Source organism: Camarhynchus parvulus, chromosome 3 (genome assembly GCF_901933205.1).
Source record: "Camarhynchus parvulus chromosome 3, STF_HiC, whole genome shotgun sequence".
In the NCBI taxonomy this organism is placed as follows: domain Eukaryota; kingdom Metazoa; phylum Chordata; class Aves; order Passeriformes; family Thraupidae; genus Camarhynchus; species Camarhynchus parvulus.
In genome coordinates, this window is record NC_044573.1 from 111,868,249 (window position 1) to 111,884,138 (window position 15,890).

The 15,890-nt window shown below is 54.4% G+C and overlaps 1 protein-coding gene across 1 annotated transcript; it reads left to right on the forward strand.

Annotated features, from left to right (window-relative positions):
* The first annotated feature begins 494 nt into the window (after positions 1–494).
* TRIM35 (tripartite motif containing 35) lies at positions 495–14,756 on the forward strand. Its single transcript, XM_030944803.1, has 7 exons — positions 495–609; positions 2,535–2,979; positions 5,161–5,256; positions 7,088–7,318; positions 8,502–8,524; positions 8,824–8,945; positions 14,194–14,756. Exons 1-7 carry the CDS (start codon positions 524–526, stop codon positions 14,754–14,756), a joined length of 1,566 nt encoding a protein of 521 aa, XP_030800663.1. The 5' UTR covers positions 495–523.
* The last annotated feature ends 1,134 nt before the right edge of the window (positions 14,757–15,890 follow it).

A 15,890-nucleotide genomic window follows, 5' to 3' on the forward strand; every position in this document is an offset into this window, starting at 1 on the left:
TTTTTTTTTTTTTTTTTTTTTTTTTTTTTTTCCTCTTTTTTCATTTTTTCTTTTTTTTTTTTTCCCTGTTGTTTGTCTTTCCTTGGATAATTTTTAGAATCCTCCCGCTTCCCACGGTGGAATTTTTTTAATCTTTTTTTGAGGGGGGAGAGCGGAGGATTTTGGGAGGCACCACGCGACTCCCGGGGTAAGAACGTGAAAAAAAAAAAAAAAGGAAATTTTGGAGCGGGCGAAAAACAGGGAAAAGGGGAAAAACAGGAACGGGCAGAACGCCAGGCGGGCTCAGCGCCTGGAAAATCCCCGGGAGGATTCCTCGGGAATTCCATTCCCGGTGGAAACGGGGGAGGAGAGAAAACCGAATTTTGGGATTTTTGGGATCCGGGACACACCCGGGTCCGACCGAGGGGCGGCTCCGAGCCGGGAGAGGCCGGGCCAGCAGCGGGAGCCTCCCCCGGAGCCTCATCCCGAGCCTCCCATCCCGCTCCGCCCTCCGAGAGCACCGGCAATATCAGGAACACCGGGGATGTCGCGGGAAGGCGAACGGGGCCCCCCGCGCCGCCTGCAGCGGAGGAGGGAGCGCTGCAAACGGTGCCAGGTTCGCTCCGCCAGGTGAGACCCCCCAGCCCAGCCCTCTGACACCGCTCCCCGGTACCGGGGAACGCCCGGAACCGGCACCGGCACCGGGAAGGGCCGGGAGGTACCGGGATGCCGCCACGTGGAGAGGGAGCGGGGGTTGGGAACCGGGACCGGGCACCGGGATTGGGGTACGGGGCACCGAAATGGCTCCGGGATGGGGGGACCGGGGCTGGTCCGGGGGTTGGGAACCGGGACCGGGCACCAGAGTGGCCCCGGGATGGGGACCGGGGGTTGGGAACCGGGACCGGGCACCGGGATTGGGGTACGGGGCACCGGAGGGGCCCCGGGGTAGGGGACGGGGTCTGTTCCAGGTTTGGGGGACCGGGACCGGGCACCGGGATTAGGGTACGGGGCACCGAAATGGCTCCGGGATGGGGGACCGGGGCTGTTTCGGGTTTGGGACGGAGGGACCGGATTGGGGTGGGGGGTAGGAGTGTTCCAGGTTTGGGGCGACGGCACCGGATTGGGGTACGGGGCACCGGAGAGGCCCCGGGATAGGGGGCAGGGTCTGTTCCGGGTGGAACGGAATCGGGGGTTGGAACGACGGCACCAGGTTTGGGGTCGCGGGCCCCGGTTGGGGACCGTGGCTGGGCCAGGGGTTGGGAACAGGGACCGAGCACCGCGATTGGGGTACGGGGCACCGGAGCGGCCCCGGCATGGGGGACGGGGTCTGTTCTGGGGTTTGGGAGCCGGGACCGGGCACCGAAATGGATCCGGGATGGAGGACGGAGGCTGGGCCGGGATGGGGGAACGGGATCGGGCACCGGGATTTGGGTACCAGGCACCGGAGCGGTCCCGGGATGAGGACCGGGCACCGGGATTGGGGGACCGGGCACCAGAGCGGCCCCGGGGTTGGGGGTCACGGGAAAGGAGAGGGTCCCGGCGCAGAAGCAGCCCCGGGATTGGAGGTCTGGACAGCCGGGGCTGCCCCGGGCTGCGGGGACACCGGTCCGGTTCCGAGTTTGGGGAACCGGTGCTGCCCCGGGGCCCGGGCACCGAGGGGAGCCCCGGGGTGAGGGTCCAAATCCGGGTTCGGGACAGACGGTCCAGCTTCGGTCACCGGGGCGGTCCCGGGGGACAAAATGGGGGATCCGGGCGCCGGAGGTGGGACCCGGGTCCGGGACGTGAGGACCGGAACCGGGCACCGGAGCTGGCCCGGGAGAGGGCGGGGAGTCGGATCCGGGCACCGGGGGAGCCCCGAGCTGAGACCGGGCCGCGGGGACCCAGAACCGGGCACCGGATCAGCCACGAGTTTGGGGGACCGGGATCTGGGGACCCAGAACCGGGCACCGGAGCAGCCCCGAGTTTGGGGGACCGAAACCGGGATCTGGGGACCCAGAACCGGGCACCGGATCAGCCACGAGTTTGGGGGACCGGGATCTGGGGACCCAGAACCGGGCACCGGAGCAGCCCCGAGTTTGGGGGACCGAAACCGGGATCTGGGGACCCAGAACCGGACACCGGAGCAGCCACGAGTTTGGGGGACCAGAACAGCCCCGAGTTTAGGGGACCGGAGCAGCCCCGAGTTTGGGGGACCGGGATCTGGTGACCCAGAACCGGACACCGGGGCTGCCCCGAGTTTGGGGGACCGGCGCCAGGGGATCCCGAACCGGGCACCGGCGCTGCCCCGGGCGTGTCCGGGGCGAGGGTTCCGGTCCAACCGCGGGGCTGGGGGGACCCCGTCCGCTTTTGCCGCCGACCCCGCGGTGCGGAACCCCCTCGGCAGCGGCCCCGGGGCGGTGTCAGCGGGCGGGAGGGAGCGCGGCTGAGTCACCGGCAGGAAACCGAGCGGTTGCATCAGAAAGCGGAGCCGTTTGTCCGGTCGGGGCAGCTTGGGGGTGGGAAATAAACAACAACAACAAAAAAATTTAAAATTTTCATTCCTAAAAATCCCGCAGCATGGAAAACGGAGGCGATCCCTGCTCCAGCAGCAGCTCGGCAGCCGCGCCATGCAGCACGGCGGGCTTGAAGGAGGAATTGCTGTGCCCCATCTGCTACGAGCCGTTCCGGGAAGCCGTGACGCTGCCGTGCGGCCACAACTTCTGCAAGGGCTGCGTGAGCCGCTCCTGGGAGCACGGGCGGCACGCGTGCCCGCTGTGCAAGGAGAGCTCCTCGCGGGAGGAGCTGCGCGTCAACCACACGCTGAGGAACCTGGTGGAGCTGGTGCTGCGGGAGGAAGGGCAGCGGCAGAGCCGCGGCGTGGCGCTGTGCCCCGCGCACCAGGAGGAGCCCAAGTTCTTCTGCCTGGAGGACAAGGAGCTGGCGTGCTTCTCCTGCCAGAGCTCCAAGGAGCACCAGGGGCACAAGATGAGGCCGGTGCAGGAGGCGGCGGCGGATTTTAGGGTGAGGGGGTGGGGAGGGGCGAAGGGGGAGGGAGGGGTGGGTGGAGGGATGGGGTGGGTGGGGAGGGTGGATGATGGATGGATGGATGGATGGATGGATGGATGGATGGATGGATGGATGGATGGATGGATGGATGGATGGATGGATGGATGGATGGCAGATGGATACATGGATGGATGGATGGATGGATGGATCTATGGATGGGTGAATGGATCCATGGATGGATGGCGGGATGCATCCATGGAGGAAGGGAGCAATGGATCCGTGGATGGAATCCATGGATGGATGGATGTATCCATGGATCCATGGATGGATGGATGGATGGATGGATGGATGGATGGATGGATCCATAGATGGAGGGATAGATCCATAGATGGATGGATGGAGGGAGCAATGGATCCATGGATCCATGGATGGATGGATGGAACCATGGATGGATCAATCGATGGATGGATGGATGGATGGATGGATGATGGATGGATGGATGGATGGATGGATGGATGGATGGATGGATGGATCCATGAATGGATCTGGGGATGGATCCATGGATGGATGGACAGATGGATCCAAGGATGAACAGGGATGGATGGAGGGATGGATCCATGGATGGATCCATTGATAGAATTCATGGATGGAGGGATGGATCCATGGAAGGATGAACGGATGGATCCATGGATGAACGGGGATGGATGGAGGGATGGATCCATGGATGGATCCATTGATGGAATCCATGGATGAAGGGATGGATCCATGGATGGATCCATTGATGGAATCCATGGATGGAGGGATGGATCCATGGAAGGATGAAGGGATGAATCCATGGATGGATCCATGGATAGATGGAGGCAGGGAGTGATCGATCCATGGATGGACGACAAAGAGAGGCACCCCTAAAGCCTGGATCTGTCCCAGATTTCCCAGGATTTGGGATGAGGCAGCCACGCTTCCCCGCAGGCATGTGGCGGCTGCTGGATGCTCTCCTGCCCTTTAATTATCCGGCGCCATCCCGGATAATCGTCCTGCGGGAAAGGGGAGCGGGGTGGTTATTCCCAGTGATTCCCTTGATCCCAGCTCGGATCCGGCCGCGCTGGTTATTCCAGGCTTTGGGAGCGGGGTTGGGATTTGGGAGTTGCGCAATTCCAGCAGAAAGGAGGGATGTGGCTGCCCGAGGAGGAGGAGGAGGAGGAGGAGATGGGATGCAGCCGGGAGCTGGGAATGCTGCCAGGGCACGCTGGAAAACAGCCGGCACCGCCCTGAGTCATCCCGCTGGATTTCAAATGCGGCGGGAAGAGCTTGGCTGGTGTTCCTGGGAGTGGGAATGGGATTGGGATTGGGAGTGGGATTGGGAGTGGGAATGGGAGTAAGAATGGGAACAGGAATGGGAAAGGGAGCGGGAAAGGGAGTGGGAATAGGAACAGGAACGGGAACGGAATGGGAATGGAAATGGGGAGTGGGAATGGGATTGGGAATGGGAATGGGAATGGGGAATGGGGATTGGGGATTGGGAATGGGAATGGGGAGTGGGAATGGGAATGGGAATGGGAATGGGGAATGGGGAATGGGGAATGGGGAGTGGGAATGGGAATGGGAATGGGAATGGAATGGGGAATGGGGAGTGGGAACAGGAATGGAAATGGGAATGGGGAGTGGGAGTGGGAATGGGAATGGGAAATGGGGAGGGAATGGGAATGGGAATGGGAATGGGAGTGGGAGTGGGAATGGGAACAGGAACGGGAAAGGGAGTGGGAATAGGAACAGGAACGGGAATGGGAATGGGAGTGAGAATGGGAAAGGGAATGGGAATGGGAATGGGAACAGGAATGGGAATGGGAATGGGAGTGGGAATGAGAACGGGAATGGGAGTGGGAGTGAGAATGGGAAAGGGAGCGGGAATGGGAATGGGAACAGGAAAGGGAACAGGAATGGGAATGGGAATGGGAATGGGAATGGGAATGGGAATGGGGCTGCCCACAGCACCGGGAAGGGTGGGGATGGGATATCCCTAAAAAACAGGGCGAAGATTCCCTAGGGATCAAAGCTCCTCTTCCTCCCGGCAGCCCGAAGGGAAGGGTGGGATGGATCAAGGATCTGGCTCTGGGGATGTTTATCCAGGAAAAATCCTGGAGAAATCCTGGAAAATCCCGGGAATGGGGGAGTCCTGAGGGCGTCTCCTCCCCATAGGCCAAGCTGGCGAACATGGAGTCATCCCTGCGGGACAAAGCCAAGGATTTCGGGGCTGTGCGGCGATCCTACGAATCCATCTCCCGGCACAACGAGGTGCGTGGGATTGATCCCAATCCTGATCCCGCTCCCAATCCTGATCCCCATCACAATCCTGATCCTGATCCCAAACCTGCACATGCAGCTGGAGTGAGGCACTGATCCCATCCCAGAAGAGGAGAGCAGTGGGGATTTGGGAAGTGGGGATGGGAATTTGGGAAGAGCAGCGTGATCCCAGGGAATCTCTGAGCTCTGGGAAGGGGGAATCCAGAGAATTTGGGTGCTCTGGAGATGGGATTGATCCTGATCCTGATTGGGAATGCAGTTGGAGTGAAGCACTGATCCCATCCTGGAAAAGGAGAGTAGTGGGGATTTGGGAAGTGGACATGGGAATTTGGGAAGGGCAGCATGATCCCAGTGATCCCAGTGATGCCTGAGCTCTGGGAAGGGGAATCCAGGGAATTCAGGTACTCCAGGGGTGGGATTGATCCTGATCCTGATTGGGAATGCAGTTGGAGTGAGGCACTGATCCCATCCCAGAAAAGGAGAGCAGTGGGGATTTGGGAAGTGGGGATGGGAATTTGGGAAGAGCAGCAGGATCCCAGTGATTCCAGGGGATCCCTGAGCTCTGGGAAGGGGGAATCCTGAAAATTTGGGTGCTCCAGAGGTGGGATTGATCCCGATCCCAAACCTGCACATGAGGCTGGGGTGGAGCCCTGATCCCATCCTGGAAAGGAGGGCGTAGGGGTTTGTTTAGAAAGAGTGGGAATTTGGGAAGAGAGTGTGATTCCAGGGGATTTGGGGTGCTCCAGAGGTGGCTTGGTCCAATCAAGTAATTAGCTGGGGTGGTGGAGGGGGGGGGTAGGGGTGGGATTGGGGATATCCAGGGGTCCCGAGCTTGGGAAGGGATCCAGGAATCAGGGTGCTCCAGAGGTGGATTGTCCCAAACCTGCACATGAGGCTGGGGTGGAGCCCTGATCCCATCCGGAGAGCTTTGGGAAGCGGATGGGAATTTGGGAGGGCAATGTGGTCCCAATGTCCCTGAGCTCTGGAAATGGAGAATCCAGGGAATTCAGGGTGCTCCAGAGGTGGCATTGGTCCCGTCCCAAACATGCACTGCACCTGGCAGTGGGGATTTGGGGGGGGGGTGGAGGGCGTGATCCCAGTGTCCGGACCCCCAGGATACCAGGGGGGTGTCTGCTGGGACTGGGGGGTGTTACCTGGGGAGCGTGGGATTTGGGGCGGGGGGATTGGGAGGCGGGTCCCAGGGTCCTGAGCCTGGGAAGGGAGAAGCCAGGGAATTAGGGTGCTCCAGAGGTGGGATTGGTCTCAATCCCAAACCTGCACATGAAGCTGGGGTGGAGCCCTGATCCTATCTGGAAAATGGGAGTGACGGGAATTTGGGAAGCAGGGATGGGAATTTGGGAAGGGCAATGTAGTCCCAATGATCCCTGAGCTCTGGAAATGGAGAATCCAGGGAATTCAGGGTGCTCCAGAGGTGGGATTGATCCTGATCCTGGTTGGAAATGCAGCTGGAGTGGAGCCCTGATCCCATCTGGGACAGGAGAGCAGTGGGGATTTGGGAAGTGGGGATGGGATTTTGGGAAGGGCAGCATGATCCCAGGGAATTCCTGAGCTCTGGAAATGGAAAATCCAGGGAATTTAGGGTGCTCCAGAGGTGGGATTGGTCTCAATCCCAAACATGCACTGATACCATCCCTGGAGAGGAGAGCAGTGGGAATTTGGGAAGTGGGGATGGGAATTTGGGAAGGGCATCATGATCCCAGTGATTCCAGGGGATTCCCTGAGCTCTGGGAAGGGGCAATCCAGGGAATTTGGGTGCTTCCACCGTTCCCACCTGGAGCAAGGTGCCGACACTCATTCCCAGGTGGAATCGGAGCGGCTGGAGCGTCAGGTGAAGTGGGAGTTCGAGAAGCTGCACAAGTTCCTGTGGGACGAGGAGCAGGCGGTGCTGGCGCAGCTCCGGGAGGAGGCGGGCCGGAAGCAGGATCTGATCCAGGGAAAGATGGAGCAGCTGGCCGAGGCCAGCCAGGCCCTGCTCAACGAGGCCGCGCGGCTCGAGGCCGACCTCAAGCAGGACGACATCACCTTCCTGATGGTAATTCCCACTTTCCCTGTTGTAATTCCCACATTCCCAATGGTAATTCCCACATTCCCTGTGGTAATTCCCACATTCCCCATGACAATTCCCACATTCCCTGTGGTAATTCCCACATTTCCCCATGGTAATTTCCACATTTCCCCATGGTAATTCCCTCATTCCCAATGGTAATTCCCACATTCCCCATGGTAATTCCCACATTCCCTATGGTCATTCCCACATTCCCCATGGCAATTCCCACATTCCCGGTAATAATTCCCACATTCCCCATGGTAATTCCGACATTCCCCGTGGTAATTCTGACATTCCTGGTGGTAATTCCCACATTCCTGCTGGTAATTCCCACATTTCCCCATGGTAATTCCCACATTCCCCGTGGTAATTTCCACATTCCCCATGGTAATTCCAACATTTCCCCATGCTAATTCCCACATTCCCAATGATAATTCCCACATTCCCTGTGGTCATTCCCACATTCCCTATGGTCATTCCCACATTCCCCATGGTAATTCCCACATTCCTCATGGTAATTCCCACATTCCTGATGGTAATTCCTACATTCCCTGTTGTAATTTCCACATTCCCCATGGTAATTCCCACATTCCCGGTAATAATTCCCACATTCCCCGTGGTAATTCCCACATTCCCTGTGGTAATTCCGACATTCCTGATGGTAATTTCCACATTCCCCATGGTCATTTTCACATTCCCCATGGTAATTCCCTCATTCCCTGTTGTAATTCCCACATTCCTCATGGTCATTCCCACATTCCCCATGGTAATTTCCCCATTTCCCCATGGTAATTTCCACATTTCCCCATGACAATTCCCACATTCCCCGTGGTAATTCCCACATTCCCTGTGGTAATTCCCACATTCCCCATGGTAATTCCCACATTCCTGATGGTAATTCCCTCATTCCCTATGGTCATTCCCACATTCCCAATGGTAATTCCCACATTCCCTGTGGTAATTCCTACATTCCCAATGGTAATTCCCACATTCCCCATGGTCATTCCCACATTTCCCCGTGGTAATTCCCACATTCCCAATGGTAATTCCCACATTCCCAATGGTAATTCCCACTGGGATCCCGATCCCACCTCCCCAGTCTGATCCATGGGCTGTTAGAATTCCGGTGGCATCCAGGATCTGATTCCTCTTTTCTTTTCTTTTCCAGACCCACAAGAACCGCAAGCGGAGGTAGGTCCCGATCCCGTCACATATTCCCAAATCCATGGGGATTTGGGAATGGCTGAACCCTTCCCGCTGGCTGGATGGGGTCTCCTGAGGTCCCGGCTCCAAAAAAATCCCAGCGTCCCCTCCGAGGTGCTGGATGTCCCCTGGGTGTTCCAGGCAGGACGGCGGGGACACCAAGCGGAATTTTCAGGGTTTGTGGGAAGCGTTAAATCCCAGATTTTGTGGGAATTGAGGGAGGATAAACTTGGGAGATGCCAGGTGCCTCATCCCAATCTTTTCCCCGCGGTCAATCCCTGCCCTAGGATCGCCTGCACGGCCGAGGAGCCGGAGGCTGTTCCCTCGGGATTGCTCCTGGACGTGGCCAAATACCTGGGATCGCTCCAGTACAACGTGTGGAAGAAGATGTTGGACACCATCACCGCCGGTGAGGAGCCGGGAATGTCCGGAACAGGGTTTTCCAGGGGGTGGAAAGATGGGAAATGTGGAGAGGGATTCATCCCTAAAAATGGTGGTGGTGGGGTCAGGAAAGATGGGAAATGTGGAGAGGGATTCTTCCCTAAAAATGGTGGTTGTGGGGTCTGGAAAGATGGGAAATGTGGAGAGGGATTCTTCCCTAAAAATGGTGGTGGTGGGATCTGGAAAGATGGGAAATGTGGAGAGGGATTCTTCCCTAAAAATGGTGGTTTTGGGGTCTGGAAAGATGGGAAATGTGGAGAGGGATTCTTCCCTAAAAATGGTGGTTTTGGGTTCTGGAAAGGTGGGAAATGTGGAGATAAATTCTTCCCTAAAAATGGTGGTTTGGGGTCTGGAAAGATGGGAAATGTGGAGAGGGATTCTTCCCTAAAAATGGTGGTTTTGGGGTCTGGAAAGATGGGAAATGTGGAGAGGGATTCTTCCCTAAAAATGGTGGTTTTGGGGTTTGGATGATGGGAAATGTGGAGAGGGATTCTTCCCTAAAAATGGTGGTTTTGGGGTCTGGAAAGATGGGAAATGTGGAGAGAAATTCTTCCCTAAAAATGGTGGTTTTGGGGTCTGGAAAGATGGGAAATGTGGAGAGGGATTCATCCCTAAAAATGGTGGTTTTGGGGTCTGGAAAGATGGGAAATGTGGAGAGGGATTCTTCCCTAAAAATGGTGGTTGTGGGGTCTGGAAAGATGGGAAATGTGGAGAGGGATTCTTCCCTAAAAATGGTGGTTTTGGGGTCTGGAAAGATGGGAAATGTGGAGATAAATTCTTCCCCAAAAATGGTGGTTTGGGGGTCTGGAAAGATGGGAAATGTGGAGAGGGATTCTTCCCTAAAAATGGTGGTTGTGGGGTCTGGAAAGATGGGAAATGTGGAGAGGGATTCTTCCCTAAAAATGGTGGTTTTGGGGTCTGGAAAGATGGGAAATGTGGAGAGGGATTCTTCCCTAAAAATGGTGGTTTTGGGGTCTGGAAAGATGGGAAATGTGGAGATGGGATTCTTCCCTAAAAATGGTGGTTTTGGGGTCTGGAAAGATGGGAAATGTGGAGAGGGATTCTTCCCCAAAAATGGTGGTTTTGGGGTCTGGAAGATGGGAAATGTGGAGAGGATTCTTCCCTAAAAATGGTGGTTTTGGGGTCTGGAAGATGGGAAATGTGGAGAGGATTCTTCCCAAAAATGGTGGTTTTGGGGTCTGGAAAAAGGGGAAATGTGGGGGGGTTCTTCCCTAAAAATGGTGGTTTTGGGGTCTGGAAAGATGGGAAATATGGAGAGGGATTCATCCCTAAAAAATGGTGGTTTTGGGGTCTGGAAAGATGGGAAATGTGGAGAGGATTCTTCCCTAAAAATGGTGGTTTTGGGGTCTGGAAAGATGGGAAATGTGGAGAGGGATTGTTCCCTAAAAATGGTGGTTTTGGGGTCTGGAAAGATGGGAAATGTGGAAGGGATTCTTCCCTAAAAATGGTGGTTTTGGGGTCTGGAAAGATGGGAAATGTGGAGAGGGATTCTTCCCTAAAAATGGTGGTTTTGGGGTCTGGAAAGATGGGAAATGTGGAGAGGGATTCTTCCCTAAAAATGGTGGTTTTGGGGTCTGGAAAGATGGGAAATGTGGAATTGGGATTGTTCCCTAAAAATGGTGGTTTTGGGGTCTGGAAAGATGGGAAATGTGGAGAGGGATTCTTCCCTAAAATGGTGGTTTGGGGTCTGGAAAGATGGGAAATGTGGAGAGGGATTCATCCCTAAAAATGGTGGTGGTGGGGTCTGGAAAGATGGGAAATGTGGAGAGGGATTCTTCCCTAAAAATGGTGGTGGTGGGGTCTGGAAAGATGGGAAATGTGGAGAGGGATTCTTCCCTAAAAATGGTGGTTTTGGGGTCTGGAAAGATGGGAAATGTGGAGATGGATTCTTCCCTAAAAATGGTGGTTTTGGGGTCTGGAAAGATGGGAAATGTGGAGAGGGATTCTTCCCTAAAAATGGTGGTTTTGGGGTCTGGAAAGATGGGAAATGTGGAGAGGGATTCTTCCCTAAAAATGGTGGTTTTGGGGTTTGGATGATGGGAAATGTGGAGAGGGATTCATCCCTAAAAATTGTGGTTGTGGGGTCTGGAAAGGTGGGAAATGTGGAGAGGGATTCATCCCTAAAAATGGTGGTTTTGGGGTCTGGAAAGGTGGGAAATGTGGAGAGGGATTCTTCCCCTAAAAATGGTGGTTTTGGGGTCGATTAGATGGGAAATGTGGAGAGGGATTTGTCCCTAAAAATGGTGGTTTTGGGGTTTGGAAGATGGGAAATGTGGAGAGGGATTCTTCCCTAAAAATGGTGGTTTTGGGGTCTGGAAAGATGGGAAATGTGGAATTGGGATTGATCCCTAAAAATGGTGGTGGGGTCTGGAAAGATGGGAAATGTGGAGAGGGATTCTTCCCTAAAAATGGTGGTTTTGGGGTTTGGATGATGGGAAATGTGGAGAGGGATTCATCCCTAAAAATGGTGGTTTTGGGGTCTGGAAAGGTGGGAAATATGGAGAGGGATTCACCCCTAAAAATGGTGGTTTTGGGGTCTGGAAAGATGGGAAATGTGGAATTGGGATTGATCCCTAAAAATGGTGGTGGTGGGGTCTGGAAAGATGGGAAATGTGGAATTGGGATTCTTCCCTAAAAATGGTGGTGGTGGGGTCTGGAAAGATGGGAAATGTGGAGAGGGATTCTTCCCTAAAAATGGTGGTGGTGGGGTCTGGAAAGATGGGAAATGTGGAGAGGGATTCTTCCCTAAAAATGGTGGTTGTGGGGTCTGGAAAGATGGGAAATGTGGAGAGGGATTCTTCCCTAAAAATGGTGCTTTTGGGGTCTGGAAAGACGGGAAATGTGGAGATAAATTCTTCCCCAAAAATTGTGGTTTTGGGGTCTGGAAAGATGGGAAATGTGGAGAGGGATTCTTCCCTAAAAATGGTGGTTTTGGGGTCTGGAAAGATGGGAAATGTGGAATTGGGATTGATCCCTAAAAATGGTGGTGGTGGGGTCTGGAAAGATGGGAAATGTGGAGAGGGATTCTTCCCTAAAAATGGTGGTTTTGGGGTCTGGAAAGGTGGGAAATGTGGAGAGGGATTCTTCCCTAAAAATGGTGGTTTTGGGGTCTGGAAAGATGGGAAATGTGGAGAGGGATTTGTCCCTAAAAATGGTGGTTTTGGGGTTTGGATGATGGGAAATGTGGAGAGGGATTCATCCCTAAAAATGGCGTTTTTGGGGTCTGGAAAGGTGGGAAATATGGAGAGGGATTCACCCCTAAAAATGGTGGGTTTGGGGTCTGGAAAGATGGGAAATGTGGAATTGGGATTGATCCCTAAAAATGGTGGTGGTGGGGTCTGGAAAGATGGGAAATGTGGAGAGGGATTCACCCCTAAAAATGGTGGTTTTGGGGTTTGGATGATGGGAAATGTGGAGAGGGATTCATCCCTAAAAATGGTGGTTTTGGGGTCTGGAAAGGTGGGAAATATGGAGAGGGATTCACCCCTAAAAATGGTGGTTTTGGGGTCTGGAAAGATGGGAAATGTGGAGAGGGATTCTTCCCTAAAAATGGTGGTTTTGGGGTCTGGAAAGATGGGAAATAAAAAGGAAAGGGAGATACCCCAAGGGTTGGGTCTGGAAAGATGGGAAATGTGGAGAGGGATTCTTCCCTAAAAATGGTGGTTTTGGGGTCTGGAAAGATGGGAAATGTGGAGATAAATTCTTCCCTAAAAGGGTTTTTGGGTTGGGATGTGGAAATCCTAAAAATGGTGGTTTTGGGGTCTGGAAAGATGGGAAATGTGGAGAGGATTCTTCCCTAAAAATTGTGGTTTGGGGGTTTGGAAAGACGGGAAATGTGGAATTGGGATTCACCCCTAAAAATGGTGGTTTTGGGGTCTGGAAAGATGGGAAATGTGGAGAGGGATTCTTTCCTAAAAATGGTGGTTTTGGGGTCTGGAAAGACGGGAAATGTGGAGATAAATTCTTCCCCAAAAATGGTGGTTTTGGGGTCTGGTAAGATGGGAAATGTGGAGAGGGATTCTTCCCTAAAAATGGTGGTTTTGGGGTTTGGATGATGGGAAATGTGGAGAGGGATTCATCCCTAAAAATGGTGGTTTTGGGGTCTGGAAAGATGGGAAATGTGGAGAGGGATTCTTCCCTAAAAATGGTGGGTTTGGGGTCTGGACAGATGGGAAATATGGAGATAAATTCTTCCCTAAAAATGGTGGGTTTGGGGTCTGGAAAGATGGGAAATATGGAGATAAATTCTTCCCTAAAAATGGTGGGTTTGGGGTCTGGAAAGATGGGAAATGTGGAGATAAATTCTTCCCCAAAAATGGTGGGTTTGGGGTCTGGAAAGATTGGAAATGTGGTGATGGGATTGGGGCTTGTTCCTCAAAAACGGGAAATTTGGGATGTGGGTTTGCCAGGGACAAATCCATGGACAGGGATGGGTGTAGGGATGGATCCATGAATCCATGGATGTTTGGATGCGTCCATGGAAGGATCCATGAATGGATGGAGGGATGGATCCGTGGATGGATGGATGGATGGATCCATGGAAGGATCTATGGATAGATGGATCCATAGATGGATGGATGGATGGATGGATCCATGGAAGCATCCATGGATGGAGAAACAGATGGAAGGATCCATGGATGGATGGAGGGATGGATCCGTGGATGGAGGGACAGATGGATGGATGCATTTAAGGATCCATGGATCCATGGATGGATGGATGGATGGACAAATTAATCTATGGGTGGATGGATGGATCCATGGATGGCGGGACAGATGGACGGATCAATGGAAGGATCTGTGAATGGATGGATGGATGGATGGATGGATGGATGGATGGATGGATGGATGGATGGATGGATGGATGGATGGATGGATGGATGGATGGATGGATGGATGGATCTAAGGATGGATGGAGGGGTGGATCCCTGGATTGAGGGGCAGATGGATGAATCCATGGAAGGTTCCATGCATGGAGAGGGGGATACATGGATGAATCCATGGATGGAGGGAGGGAAGGATCCATGGATGGATCCATGGACAGATGGAGGGAGGGATCCATGGATGAATCCACAGAAGGATCCATGTAGGGATGGAAGGATTCATGTGTGAATGGATCCCATGGAGGCCTCCACGGAGGGACAGACGGATCCCTACCCAGCTGCAAACATCCCGTAAAACATTCCCCTTCCCCCCAGCCCCCTTCAGCCTGGACCCCAACTCGGCCGCGGGCTGGCTCTCCGTCTCCGAGGACCTCTCCAGCGTCTCCATCTGCAGCTACAAGGGCTCCGTGGAGAACCCGGAGCGCTTCACCTCCGCGCCCTGCATCCTGGGCTCCCGCGGCTTCTCCGAAGGCTTCCACACCTGGGAGGTGGACCTGGGTGGGCTGACCAACTGGCGCGTGGGCGTCTCCCGGCCCCACAAAGGCTCCCACACGTGGAGTTGCCACCACGACTCCCGCTCCGGCTTCTGGTACATCTACCACCTCCAGGGCAAGGACGAGTGCCGGGCGTCCAACGCCGTGCGCTCGCAGACGGCCGCGGGGAACATCCGGCGGGTCCGGGTGGAGCTGGACTGCACCGAGGGCGAGCTGTCCTTCTACGACGCCGACCTCCAGAGCCACATCTACACGTTCCACGAGAAGTTCGGCGGCGCCGTCTTCCCCTACTTCTACGTGGGCAACACCCAGGGCGACGCCAACACCAAGACGCTCCGGATCTGCCCGCTCCGGGTCCGTGTCCTTGAGGATGTCCCAACCTAAGGTGTCTCCTTGCCCTCCTGGTGGGGTTCTCCAGGTGCTTTTCCAGGAAAACAAAAAAAAAAGGGAAAAACAAGCAGGGATAAAAATATGTGTTTGCATTGTCTCAGGTTTTTATCATTAATAAATATTAATAAACGTTAGAAATATTATCAACATGTCTCTCCCCCTGTGTGGTTCTGTGCCCAAATCGCAGATTTTCCTGCCGCTCTCTGTGATGGATCCAAGCTGGGAATGCTTTGGGAGGAAGGGATTTCCCTGACAAATAAGGAATTAAAGGATTTAGGGGTTTTTCGCTGCGGTTTTCAGGGATTCAGGAATCCCTGCTATGATCCTTATCCCGGCTCTTGGAACGGGAAAATCCCGCGGGATTTGACACATGGAAAACCATCAGTGGGAGCATCCCTGGGAGTATCCCACCTCCTCCACCCTTTTCCCCACGGCTTTATCCCTCTGAGGGGCTTTTTCCCGGAATTCCCAGCTCTGGGAATCCGGTGAAGATGCATCGTTGATGTTGGGAAAAGCAGGAAGTTTGGAGTTTTTACCTGGAGTTAATCCCGCCCAAAGGGTTTTTTCCCAAATCCAGGTGAGTCCTTGGGATTTCAGGCGATTCCCTGGGGGAAGAGAAGGGGCCTGGGTGGCCCTTCCCGACCTTTTCCTGTTTTTTTCCCTGCCTGGATTCCGACGGGAGCGGGTGGTTTCCATGGTTTCCCATCACTGGCTTGGGAAGCTCCTCGGGAAGGAGAGAGGGAGGAGGGAAAACAAAAGGGAGAGGCTGGAGCCGGGGGCGACCCCGCGATCCTCCCACGGCGTATCCCTGGATACGGCAAAGGAGGGAAAAAAGGGATTTGCAGCATCCCAAATCCCTGCATCCCATCTCCATCCATTCCTCCATCCCATCCCATCCCATCCCATCCCATCCCAACCCCAATCCCATCCCACCGCAATCCTGCATTCCCATCCTATTCCAATCCCAATCCCGATCCATCCCAACCCCAATCCCATCCCATCCCACCACAATTCTGCATTCCCATCCCAATTCCAATCCCAACCCTGATCCATCCCAGCCCCAATCCCATCCCACCACAATCCTACACGGCGATCCCAATTCTAATCCCAATCCTGATCCATCCCAGC

Excerpts from the sequence above, each read along its gene's own strand:
- TRIM35 (XM_030944803.1), top strand. The coding sequence starts at position 524 with ATGTCGCGGGAAGGCGAACGGGGCCCCCCGCGCCGCCTGCAGCGGAGG. Across the intron at positions 7,319-8,501 it reads ACGACATCACCTTCCTGATG|ACCCACAAGAACCGCAAGCG; the intron begins GTAATTCCCACT and ends TTTCTTTTCCAG. Across the intron at positions 8,946-14,193 it reads GTTGGACACCATCACCGCCG|CCCCCTTCAGCCTGGACCCC; the intron begins GTGAGGAGCCGG and ends CCTTCCCCCCAG.